Here is a 13,173-nt window from a genome sequence, read left to right on the forward strand (position 1 = left end):
GTGAAACGCGTAAATTTTTGTTCCTGCACTAGCTGGAATGCATAAAAATGTATGCAATGTGGCCCTGACCTCCGAGGTCAGAAAGCTGCCAGCGGGGGACTGGAGCAGCAGTGAGTGACTACGAGGGCACAGGATGGCTACATGGGGCTGGTAGAAGCCCCAGGTAAGTGAATCTCATTTTTTTTTTTGCTTGAACCTTCCCTTTAAGGTTCACTTTAATGCACGGAGAGCTAATGCATGACACAAACAAATAAGGAGAGATAATTCATGAGTTAAGTCAAATAAGGAGAGATAAACCATGAGTTAAGATAAAACAGCAGGCAACTGGTATCGTTTATAAGGAAATAAATATGTCAGCCGCCATATACTTCTCACTTTAGTTGTCCTTTAAAAAGGATCTGTAACTTGAATAAATAAATAAAAAAAAGATACTTCAGGAGGGGGAAGAAGCCTCTGGATCCTCAGGCAGCCCGATCCAGCCCTCGCCCCGCTGAACCACCAATAACAGTGGCCTGCCTGCCTAGGCGTAGTAGCGGCTCCGGCAGAAATAGCTGAGCCTGATCGGGTCTGATCTACTACGCAGACGCGAGCCACCTGTGTAGTAGAGCGGACTGAGCAGAGCCATTAGTGCGCCGGCGTGCAGCACCAACAAGCCCTTGTCACCAGACTTCCGGGGTCCCACCGCTGGAGCGGAGCTGAAGGGGAGGTGAGCCTCTTTAGGATCCTGAGGTAAGTACCCCCAGGGGCACTTTTTTCACTTCAGGATCATTTTAAAGATTAAGCAGGATGGTGTAATGGTTAAGGGCTCTTAAAGGTTCGGATCTCGGCTCTGCCTGTTCAGTAAGCCAGCACCCATTCAGTAGGAGACCTTAGGCAAGTCTCCCTAACACTGCTACTGCTCATAGAGCGCATCCTAGTGGCTACAGCTCTGGCGCTTTGAGTCCGCCAGGAGAAAAGCACAATATAAATGTTATTTGTCTTGTCAAGTGATGTGGTGATCGCAGGGTATGGCCTCACTGTGTTCCCGTTGTTACAGTGGTGTAGCACTAGGACACCAGGGTCCCTCCTTTATCCATCTTATTAACTTTTCATTGGTGCTACGCTGGGGTCACCTTTATAAGTACTTCCTTCTCTGATTCCACCTCTTACACTGAAGATGCCTTAGGTAGGTTTTGGGGCTCCTTATCAATAGAGTGCTAGGAGGGCAAAATGTAAAACTTGCACTTGGACCCCTCTCTCTTCGCTAAGCCATTGCCTTGTTGTATACACGGTACATTTACCTGACATCCTCTCCGTCTTCAAGCATTGACAGGCAGATTGTGCACTTCTCATCCGTATCGGCCTCCTCCTCGTCATCTTTCGAGTCTTTTCCATCGTGTGGTATCCTCTGTTAGTATAAAAGGCGAGAGTAAAGAAAAAATACGAAAGCAATATATTACAAATATACGGAGCAGTGTGATAGGCATGAAGAAAAACATCAGGGAGAGAAGCAGGGCTGGATTTCTGTGCCTGTCTGTCTTCCTGTCTGGAAAGGATGGGGACACACGAGAGTGGTTAAAGTAAAAAAAAAAAACCCTTAACACACTATGTAAAGCGTGACTTCCTGTTCGGTTGCTGCCTTTACAGAGAATGCCACTATACAGCTATGATGTATGTACTTTTTAGGATCCAATAAAGTAATTTTCTGATAAAAGAGCTGTGCTGGATCACCTTGGAGAAACTTTACAGGGAACGCAACGCCCGCTGTGAACCTAGCTGTATTCAGCTAGGTTCACAAAGGCGCTTATCGTGACCTTGAGACTGTACTGCGTGTACTCCTATTTGTTATTGCCTGGGGAAGCAGGAATAGACCTGCGAAACGCGTTGCATGGTTGTCTGGAGTATATAAATAAACCTTTTGTTGTGAAAAAGCTGACAGTATCTTGTCTACTTGAAGGAGGCGAGTCCACCACCACCTCCTGAGGAATTTTAAACTTTTAGTACCTTTTATCCTGCTGGCGCCTCTGTTCACTCTTATATTACCAATATCCACCCCTGGGGGAGGGGTCGATCCCCATCTCTATTTTCCTGATCTACAGAGAGCGACTTTTAATCCTGAGTGAGGACAGGTCTAATCTCCTCACCTGCCTGTACAGTGGTTACCTAGGAGGTAACCCACTTTTGTGAGTCTATACACTATATACTTTTCAATTCCAACCTATTGTTTTGCTTATTACACTATATTGGGCTCTCGGTGTCCCCACTTTTGTTTATCACTAGCTGTACTCAGAGACCACTGACAATCTTCTAAGCTTTGTAAATACCTAGATGCTTGGACAAGTGGCATAACTCTATAAATCATAGGGCCCCCCAGTAAAACTTTGCTAGGCCCCCCCAATGTTTAGACCCTTTCCTACCCCTGGTGACCCTATTAGCCAGGGGGCCCATCTCACAAGGGCCATAAAACAAGTGTGGCCTTTATAATCTTCACACCCATAACAGGTGTAGCCACAAATACACCTTATGTGAAGGACGGACCCCTTTATCAGAGGGAGTGAAGTAGTAGTTAGCCCCCCACCCTGCGGCCGCAGAAGCTGCTCCCCTGTATATACGCCTCTGGCTTGGGATCAGGTAAAATGTGTGGGCAGTCATGTGATCTGCAGGCGGTTTCTTACCTTCTTGTATTTGTGCGGAAACGTGCATCTCTCTATGACATTCTGCACGGCTCCCCTCGTCACACTTCCAAGTCTGTCCTCTAACTGCAGCAGTTCCTGTAACCAGAGAAACAGCAGGTATGAATCTACTGACTGACTGACTGACTGATACAAGGAAACACAAAGCTGCTAATATTCCAACTCAGAACTGCAGGGTACACTGTCTGCTCATATAATCGCCAGAGTAGCCAAACAGCGTTTTATTTACAGACAAAAGGCTAAAACATTCTCCTTTGAGCAGAGCCTTATGGAAGGTATGCAGGCATGCACAATAACTGTCACCCATAGGGATGAACACTTTGGGACCTGAGTGTAGTTAAAGGACACCTGAGGTGAAAATAAACTAATGAAATAAACAATTGTATCTATCTTCCTTCTCCTAAAAATGGCTTTTTAAGATATTCCAGTTTTCTTTTATGTTTAAATCTACTTTTTAAGTTTTTACTGTTTTATTGTTTTTGCTCAATGATACATTGTTTAAAGTATACCAGAGCTAAAATCTATGAACTATTCACCCTTTTTATCTCTTTCCTGCTCTCAGAAGCAATTTTCTGCTAGGAAAGTGTTTTATAGTTGGAATTTCTTATCAGTGAGGGTCCCACTGTAGTCACTTCCTGTCTGAGTCAGGACTGAGTCAGCCTCTTATGTTGGGAATACAATTTGAGATTTTTCAGTCAATTTACTGTCCGATCTTACTTCCGATCGTTTTTCTTATCAATTTCCATTCACTTCTATGAGAAATCGATCAGAAAATCAATCAAAAATAGGATCGGACATGTTGGAAATGATCTATCAAACCATCTATCTGCTGAAAAAAACTTATGGTGTATTCCCAGCATTACATACCTGATATCTTTCAGGCAGAGAAAGAAAAAAGGAACACAGCAGTTATTTGTGTGCTAGGCACTGTACATACACATGTCTATCTCATCATGTCACATCTGACAGAACTGACAGGTTTTGGACTAGTCCATCTCCTCATGAGGGATTCTCAGGATTTTCTGTGTTTTCATAAACGTTTTCTATATGGCAGTTGCTAAGTCTAACTGACAAAATAATGTGTAAGGGAGTAGGGAGGCTGGCTGGTGTCTTACTATTTTGGCAGTTAAACTGCCGTTTAGGAAAGCCTGAGAATCCCCCATGAAGAGATGGACTAGTCCAAAACCTGTCATCTCTGTCAGATTTTAACTGCTTACTTTTTTTTTTTTCACTGGAGCAGTCCTTTAAACTAGGTCTCTAGGCTACAGCTGAGCGATGCGTACTGTTGCTGTGGAGAGGCGAGAACAATTGGGCGGAGTAAGGAGGGGAACAATGTCTTCGTTCTTTCCTGTTTAAATGATCCAGTGTGCCAGATTTTTAAACAAAGAACTGGAGTAGCTGAAGCAAAACCAGATTATTAGCCAAGATGCCCTCAAACAGTCACCTTTAGTGTGTGTACGAGGTTCTACACCCTCTTCAACAGGATGACATTAGAGATGGGCCGAACGGTTCCAGGCGAACTTCAGTGGTTCGCGTTTGCCTGGACCAGGCGAACTTTTGCGGAAGTTCGATTTGCCCCATAATGCACTATGAGGGTCAACTTTGACCCTCTGCATCACAGTCAGCAGGCACATTGTAGCCATTCAGGCTACACTAAGCCCTGGAGCCCCACCCCCCCTTATATAAGGCAGGCTTGCCGGCCATTACACTCACTCGTGTGCCTGCTAGAGACAGACTAGGGACAGATGCTGCAGACTTGTTCTCCTAGGGAAAGATTAGTTAGGCTATTGGTGTTGGCTTGCTCCTGGCTGATTGTTATTGCTAAAATAGCACCCCTCAACAGCTCTTTTGAGAGCTAATGTTTTCCAGATGTGTTTTTTTGTGTGTGTGTTGCTCACTGACATTATACAGCCCTATCTGTTGCAGCTGGACCTTGGTAATTGTTATTACTGTGCCAGCCACAGCCAGGCCCTGCCTAACTATCTATACTGGGACACCTACCTATGCCTACCTAACTACTGGGGCACCTACTTACCTATACGGGGACACCTACCTACCTACCTATACTAGGGGACCTACCTATGCCTACCTACCTATACTGGGTCTCCTACCTATGCCTAGCTAACTACTGGGTCTTCTACCTATGTCTAGCTAACTACTGTGTCTCCTAACTATGCCTAGCTAACTACTGAGGGGCCTACCTATGCCTACCTACCTATACTGGGACTCCTACCTATGCCTACCTACCTATGCTGGGACTCCTACCTATGCCTAGCTAACTACTGAGGCACCTACCTATGCCTACCTACACTGGGACTCCTACCTATGCCTAGCTAACTACTGAGGCACCTACCTATGCCTACCTACCTATACTGGGACTCCTACCTATGCCTAGCTAACTACTGAGGCACCTACCTATGCCTACCTACCTATACTGGGACTCCTACCTACGCCTATCTACCTATACTGGGACTCCTACCTATGCCTAGCTAACTACTGAGGCACCTACCTATGCCTATCTACCTATACTGGGACTCCTACCTATGCCTAGCTAACTACTGAGGCACCTACCTATGCCTACCTACCTATGCTGGGACTCCTACCTATGCCTAGCTAACTACTGAGGCACCTACCTATGCCTACCTACCTATACTGGGACTCCTACCTATGCCTAGCTAACTACTGAGGCACCTACCTATGCCTACCTACCTATACTGGGACTCCTACCTATGCCTAGCTAACTACTGAGGCACCTACCTATGCCTACCTACCTATACTGGGACTCCTACCTATGCCTACCTACCTATACTGGGACTCCTACCTATGCCTAGCTAACTACTGAGGCACCTACCTATGCCTACCTACCTATACTGGGACTCCTACCTATGCCTACCTACCTATACTGGGACTCCTACCTATGCCTAGCTAACTACTGAGGCACCTACCTATGCCTACCTACACTGGGACTCCTACCTATGCCTAGCTAACTACTGAGGCACCTACCTATGCCTACCTACCTATACTGGGACTCCTACCTATGCCTAGCTAACTACTGAGGCACCTACCTATGCCTACCTACCTATACTGGGACTCCTACCTACGCCTATCTACCTATACTGGGACTCCTACCTATGCCTAGCTAACTACTGAGGCACCTACCTATGCCTATCTACCTATACTGGGACTCCTACCTATGCCTAGCTAACTACTGAGGCACCTACCTATGCCTAGCTACCTATACTGGGACTCCTACCTATGCCTACCTACCTATACTGGGACTCCTACCTATGCCTACCTACATACAAGAAGATAATAAGTTCGTTGCTTCATTGTGGACAGACCAAATTTGATCAGTTGGACAGTCACTGTTGTTCTATCATTGAGCTACCACAGCCCGGCGACCATATGGGCTGGAAAACTGCCACGGCTTGCACTCTGGCCATGTTGCGCATCAGTCCAGCACGGCCGTCACTACGCAAACAGCTGTTTGCGGTGCGTTACACAGTGAGTTTGGTGTGTCAGTGTGAAGCAGAACTCTAATTACACTCCCTGATTGATGATTGATGTATACACATGCAAGATGTTTGAAAGCACTTTAGGCCTGCAATTTAGCATTCAATGTGATTTCTGCCCTTAAAATGCTGCTTTGCGTCAAATCCAGATTTTTCCCCGGGACTTTGGGCATGTATCCCACTCCGCCATGCCCCCCTCCAGGTGTTAGACCCCTTGAAACATCTTTTCCATCACTTTTGTGGCCAGCAAAATTTTTTCTATTTTTCAAAGTTCGCATCCCCATTGAAGTCTATTGCAGTTCGCGAACTTTCCCGGGAACCGAACCTTCCGCGAAGGTTCGCGAACCTAAAATCGGAGGTTCAGCCCATCTCTAGATGACATTGAGAATACAATTTTACAAATGTTCTCCACAGTGATCCTTTAATTATCCAGCTTTACATTAAACTGAAGCTTATTTTTACTCTAAGTATTTCACGGCTGTCACTTTTTCCAATAAGTAAAATTTTTTCACAATCTACTCTAATAGAAACTTATGCTTCTTCACCAGACCTGTGCCAGATCAGAACCAGCACCATACTGTAGGTCGATCTCCTATGTGCCTTGATTCTTCTATTTTATTTTTTTTTGTATATTCAACTCCTGTTAAAGTGGGACTAAACTCAGAACGTCCTTTCTTTCTCTAAAAGATTAGCAAGGCATGACAACCTTTATGGAAAAAAAAAAACTTGAATACAATTTACGTAAATCTTAAAAAAGAAGTTTTTACTTGGTTTAGCTTTCTAGGGAGCACTGAAAGGGTTAAGCCTCAGTGTTTACTGTATGGAGGAACAGCCCCAGCAGAGCTTTCCTGCAGGCTATTCACAGCTGCTGATAACAACTACATGGACACCGGCTAAACAAACACAGATGGCGGAGCAGGGAATTTCTTCAGCAACTATACTCCAGTTGGTGTGGAGTGGTTGATAAGCGGCACAGGGCTGTTTGCGTTTGGTGCGGGCATTAGTGTTTGGCAAGTGGGGTGGCTGTTCGTGAAGCGGTGCAAGTGTCCAGCTAACAGTGGTGCTGGGGTGTTTGGTGCAGGCATTGGTAGGTATTTGACAAGTAGCCCAAGTAGACAGGTTAGTGTTAGGCATATGCATAGGAAGGTTGGTAATAAACATATCAGTAGGAGGGGTAAGTATAGGGGATGTTACAGAAGGGAACTTTTGGAATACAGTTGACAAAATACTGCCACTACCAGTAGCAGAATATCACAATGTTATTGATATTCAAACTATTGGCACAGTCTGAGCCAAAATTCCATTGGGATACAACAACGACTAACATCTGTTTGTGTAATATATCTTGGACCATTGTGACAAGACAGTAAAAATAACATTCTTATTGCGCTTTAGTCCTGGTGGACTCAAAGCACTTGAGCTGCTTGAGCTCGGTAGGCAGTAGCAGTGTTAGGGAGTCTTGTCCAAGGACTCATTAATGAATAGATGCTGGCTTACTGAACAGGAAGAGCCGAGTTTAAAACCCAGTTCACTTGTGTGAGAGACCTTAACCAGTACACTATCCAGCCGCTGTGACAGGGGTGGTAGACAGGGTTCTTTTGCAGGGGTGTAAGGGGTTGTATTTATAATATTTTTTTTAAATGTACTGTATTTTTTGGACAATTAGACTCACTTTTTCTCCTTAAAAAGTGGAGACAAAAAGTCACTGCGTTTTTTAGTCCAAATGCAGGGAGTTCCTGACTTGTGAACGCCTGCCAGTACAAACCTCCAACCCACCGCAATGTTGGGACCTCCCTGTACTGTGCCCATGCAGAGGAGGACACAGGGGGACAAATGGAGGACACAAAGGGGCATAGAGGAGGACACAAGCGCTCAAATTGAGGACACAGTGAGACACAAGAGGGGAATGAGGTACAAAGGGGGCATAATCCACAAGATGCCCCTTCACCATGGATGCACCAGGTTTACTATATTTTTTCCCCTGGTTTTTGTCCTCTAAGCCTAGGTGCGTCTTATGGTCAGGAGCGTCTTATAGTCCGAAAAATGCGGTAACTGTTTTCAGCTGCTGATATTATCAAAGAGAAACTCCGACCAAGAATTGAACTTTATCCCAATCAGTAGCTGATACCCCCTTTTACATGAGAAATCTATTCCTTTTCACAAACAGACCATCGGAGGGCACTGTATGACTGATATTGTGGTGAAACCCCTCCCACAAGAAGCTCTGAGGACCGAGGTACTTCTGGCAGTTTCCTGTCTGTGAACCTTGTTGCCTTGTAGGAAATAGCTGTTTACAGCTGTTCCCAACTGCCAAAACAGCATGCAGCAGCTACATCACCTGCCAACAGTAAAAATGTCACCATGTGATAAATGTCAGAATATAAATCAGGGATTTAAAAGCTTTTACAATGGGCAAACACTGACTAAATCATTTATACATAATTATTGTAAAAATGAAGCACTTTTTTTATTACATTATTTTCACTGGCGTTCCTCTTTAAGTCTGGCCTTTTCTCTCTCATATGAACCATTTATTGAAGCAGCATATGAAGAAAAGTCAGTAGAGGAGTGCGATTCCAGCTAATCCTAACTACCCCTAATTTCTGTAACAATCTAAACAGCTCATACTAAAATGTATTTATTACTGAGCATTAGAGATGGAATAAACTGGGTAAGCCTTTTCCACACTTTGGGGAAACGTAGAAAAATGTCCTATCCTAGTTTGGGATTAATATTGAAGGCTACAAACACCATATGGAAGATCTTTAATTGCATCTGCCTGCAATTCTAGGTGGGGAACTCACTAATACCCAGCCTTCCCCTGCACAGCACAGTCTATCTGCCACGGACAGGACTAGCTTGTCTGGCCAGAAATTAATGTGGTCAGTATTGAATTTAAACGCTTTGCTTTGATCTCACTTATGCATGTGTGCATATATATTTCTGGGATTTACTTTCTTGTCCCGGATTCACCCTGGTTTTTACCATGTTTACTATGCGACTAGAAGGTGAGGTGTCTACTGCATGCATAAATAGGGGTGAAAGAAAAAATGGGCGCCTGTTTTTGTTAATACAATTATCGTTAATACCTACCGATAGTCTTCATTTTTAAAGTGTAAAAAGTGTAAATTATTGTAACCCCATCCTCTCCCTGACTTCTAACCCTAACCCCACCCTACTACTTAACCTAACCCTACTCTCACACAGAACCCTCCCCCTCAGATGCCTAACCCTAAAGCCCCTCTTCCTCATGCCTAACTATAAAACCCCCTCCCTGACACCTAACCCTAAATCCCCCCTGCCTGACATCTAACCCTAAAACCTCCCTTCCTGACATCTAACCCTAAACCCCCCTTTCCTGACACTTAACCTTAACCCCCCCCCTTCCTTCCTGACACCTAACACTAAAACCTCCCTTCCTGACACCTAACCCTAACCCCCCTTCCTGACATTTAATCCTAACCCCCCCCCCATTCCTGACACCTAACCCTAAACCCCCCCCCCCCTTCCTGATGCCTAACCATAAAACTCCCCTTCCTGACATCTAACCCTAAAACCTCCCTCCTGACACCTAACCCCCCCTTCCTGACATTTAATCCTAACCCCCCCCCCCATTCCTGACACCTAACCCTAAACCCCCCCCCCCCCTTCCTGATGCCTAACCATAAAACTCCCCTTCCTGACATCTAACCCTAAAACCTCCCTTCCTGACATCTAACCCTAAACCCCCCCCCCCCCTTCCTGACGCCTAACCCTAAAACCTCCCTTCCTGAAGCCTAACCCCAAAACCCCCTTTCTGACATCTAACCCTAAACTCCCTCTTCCTGACACCTAACCCTAAAACCTTCCTTGCTGAAACCTAACCCTAATAGTCACAAGCTGCTGTTGAATATGCTTAGCGCATACATGTCAATCTCCGGCCCGTGGGCCAAATATCGCCCTCGGAGCCATCAGATTTGGCCCTCAGGTGGTTTCTCCCCTTTGCATTATGTTTGGCCCACTCTAGACCACCAGGGAAGCTATATTAGAGAAAAAGCTCTAGATCTCCATGGGGGGGAGGATAGCACTAGACACCAGGGGACTGTATAGGAGAGGAAGGACCACTAAACATCAGAGAACCGTATAGGGGATGGAGGGGGGTAGTAGACACTAGGGAACATTATAATAGAGAGAGGTGGCCACTAGACATTGAGGTCGGCCCGCGACTTGGTCCCAGAGTTCAATTCCGGCCCACTTTGTATATGAGTATGACACCTCTGGCTTAGCCTGACCTAGCACTGAAACAGTGGTCTGCAGCAAAATGATGGGTACAGTTTCTGGACTATCTAGAGCAGAGGTCCTCAAACTACGACCCGCAGAGCCTTTTACTGTGAATCAACTTGGCTGAGCCGTGGCCAACTTCTTTGTTGTACACCGCTCTGCCCCCCTGGTCCCCCCCCCCCCCGCGCACTGCAACATGCTTTTGTACATCCTGGCCTAGCGATGCTGCCAAAGGGGATAATGTCCTGATCTCCAACAAGCACCTTGCATCAAAGGTGTGTATGCACCTTTGTGTTTGAAGCAATGGACATTTAAAAAGCTTGTATCTTGTGTCAGTATACGTGGCCATCCAGAGGTTGATATTTAAAGTGAGCGGAATATGGAGGCTGCCATCTTCATTCTCTAATAAATAATGCCAGTTGCCTGACTTCTGTGCTGATGCTTTAAACAGGAACTTAATGAAAAAAATGTTAATGCATCTTTTGCTGTGTTGCCACGGTGCTCTATTCTACTGAAAACTGAGCAAATGACAGGTTGCCACAGCAACCAGGCTCATGCGCAATAATGCCATTTCACAAATCAACTATCTTGCCCCTGGCCTGCATGGACTTACCCGGGCATCAGGGTGAGAAGAGTGGAACTCTCTAGGTATGGTGTGAGTTGCACGAGCTGATGAGGCCAACCAACTGCCCAATTTTAGGGGTAACCCTCACCCCCAGTGTCGTTATTGGGAGTTAAACTGATCACTCTTGAAGACCACTTGTTGTAGTCTTAAAGAGAACCCAAGGTAGGCAGATGGGGGGCAGATGGGACACAGAGGCATGTTCTCTGCCTCCTGACATGCCTCTCTGTGTCCCCCAGACGCCGCTCTCTACCCTCCCCCCACCTATGCTATGGCCCCCCGAGATTAGCGACAATATTTGTCGCTATCTCAGAGGTAAACATTAAGGAGACAAATTCCCTGTTCAAAATGCCCGCCAGGGGCGTTCCTGCAGGGTTTCCAGAGCTGCCTCCCTGGCCGTGCCCCCTGCCGATTCCCCGCCTTCCTGCACGCTGTGAGAGACACACTGTGAAAGTGGGCCAGTGCGGCCCACAGGAGCGGCGATTTTGCGGCTACCTGATCCACTCTGCCCCACAGATCAGGTAGCCCAAATTTTTTTTTTGCGCCCACCTCGGGCTCTCTTTAAAGGACCACTATCGTGAAAAATTGTTAAATTTAAAATACATGTTAATACATACAAATAAGAAGCATATTCCTTCCAGAGTACAATGCGCCATAAATTACTTTTCTCCTATGTTCCTATTGCTTACAGTGGGTAGTAGAAATCTGACAGAGTTGAAGTGGTAGCAGCAGGTTGGCAGATATCTGACAGAACTGACAGGTTTTGATCAGTCCATCTCTTCATGGGGGATCCTCAGCATGGCATTTATTCTTTATAAACACACCTTCAGAAAAGGATTAATATCTCCCGGCCTGCTGCACACTTTTTTGGCAGTTGGATGGGGCAACTGCCATTCACCAAGTGCTTTTGAAAAAAATTAAAACTCTGAGAATCCCCCATGAGCAGATGGGCTAGTCAAAAACCTGTTGGTTCTGTCAGATTTTTACTACCTACTGCAAGTGACAGCAACATAGGAGAAAAGTAATTTATGGCTCAGCTTACTCTGGAAAAAAAGTACTTTTTATTTGTATGTTTTATATGTATTTAAAATTTTGTGATTTTCGCGATACTGGTTCTTTAAAGATCCATCACCTGTCAGATATTATGTGACTACTTAAAAATTGTTTCTTAGGAAACCTTTGAGTATTTTACTCTTCATTACCATTTTATTAAAGTTTTTAATCTCACGACTGATCTAAGGATTGACTCGGTCGAGAATCTACTATGTATGCACCGATGTCGTCTAAAGAAAACAACGTTCTACCAACTCCTCCTCTCCCCTCCTCCATAACTGCGGCCTGCACAGCATTCTTCCACAAACTGTCGCCCGAAGGATCGCGTATGTACAAGGCTTACAATTCACACTAATAACGTGTAGGAAGATTTGTTCTCCGATCCTGAATGTTGTGTCTGTCAAAAGCCTACAACACAATTTACACACCTGAAAATTCAAAACCGAACATAAAAAAAAAATCTGTTACAAAGTAAAATAAAAAGAGAAAAATATAATAAAAATTGAGAGACAGATGCACAAACACACACAGACATACACAGACACGTGCACAATTTGAGTGGTCTCTGAACAGTTTATTTCTCTGCCCGCTGTACACGTGTCCTGACTTTACTGTACACTCATTAGTGTTGCATGCATAGCCTCTGAATGGAACAGGTCAAAGGAACTCGATTGCTTCATCAGAAATCTCCTCTGAAAGTGTTTACACCATCCCACTGATATCTGGGCGGGCCCCGAAGTGTCTCCGCCTTTCCAGGTCCATCCAGGAAACACCACAAAGGTTGCGTGACACGGTAGCAGGCAAAGAGGGGATTGGGTTGGTGGGGAGGTTAGTTATCACACAGGGGAAGTCAGTGATGAACTTGAGGTTGGGACTACAAGAGGGCGCTCTCCCTAGAGTAGACAGTCTGCTTTGCTAAACACGACTCTCATCATTCTGATCTAGGACCCCCAAAAAGGGGGTCAGTTTTGACTTTTTGCATATTTGTTTAATCTACCTTACACATGTTTTAGAAGCAGAATCTAAAAACTATGGTGACCTGCATGTAATTTAT

The 13,173-nt window shown here is 45.2% G+C and overlaps 1 protein-coding gene across 2 annotated transcripts in view; it reads right to left on the minus strand.

Annotated features, from left to right (window-relative positions):
• ARK2C (arkadia (RNF111) C-terminal like ring finger ubiquitin ligase 2C) overlaps nucleotides 1-13,173 on the minus strand; it is a 219,979-nt gene that overhangs the window by 1,586 nt on the left and 205,220 nt on the right. For both annotated transcript variants that reach the window (XM_068251631.1, XM_068251636.1), the window contains 2 exons: nucleotides 2,655-2,750; nucleotides 1,281-1,387 (listed from right to left, as the gene is read on the minus strand). In XM_068251631.1, coding sequence (XP_068107732.1) covers nucleotides 1,281-1,387; nucleotides 2,655-2,750 — 203 coding nt within the window. The remainder of the gene's footprint in view (nucleotides 1-1,280; nucleotides 1,388-2,654; nucleotides 2,751-13,173) is intronic.

Source organism: Hyperolius riggenbachi, chromosome 1, assembly GCF_040937935.1.
Source record: "Hyperolius riggenbachi isolate aHypRig1 chromosome 1, aHypRig1.pri, whole genome shotgun sequence".
Taxonomy (NCBI): Eukaryota; Metazoa; Chordata; class Amphibia; order Anura; family Hyperoliidae; genus Hyperolius; species Hyperolius riggenbachi.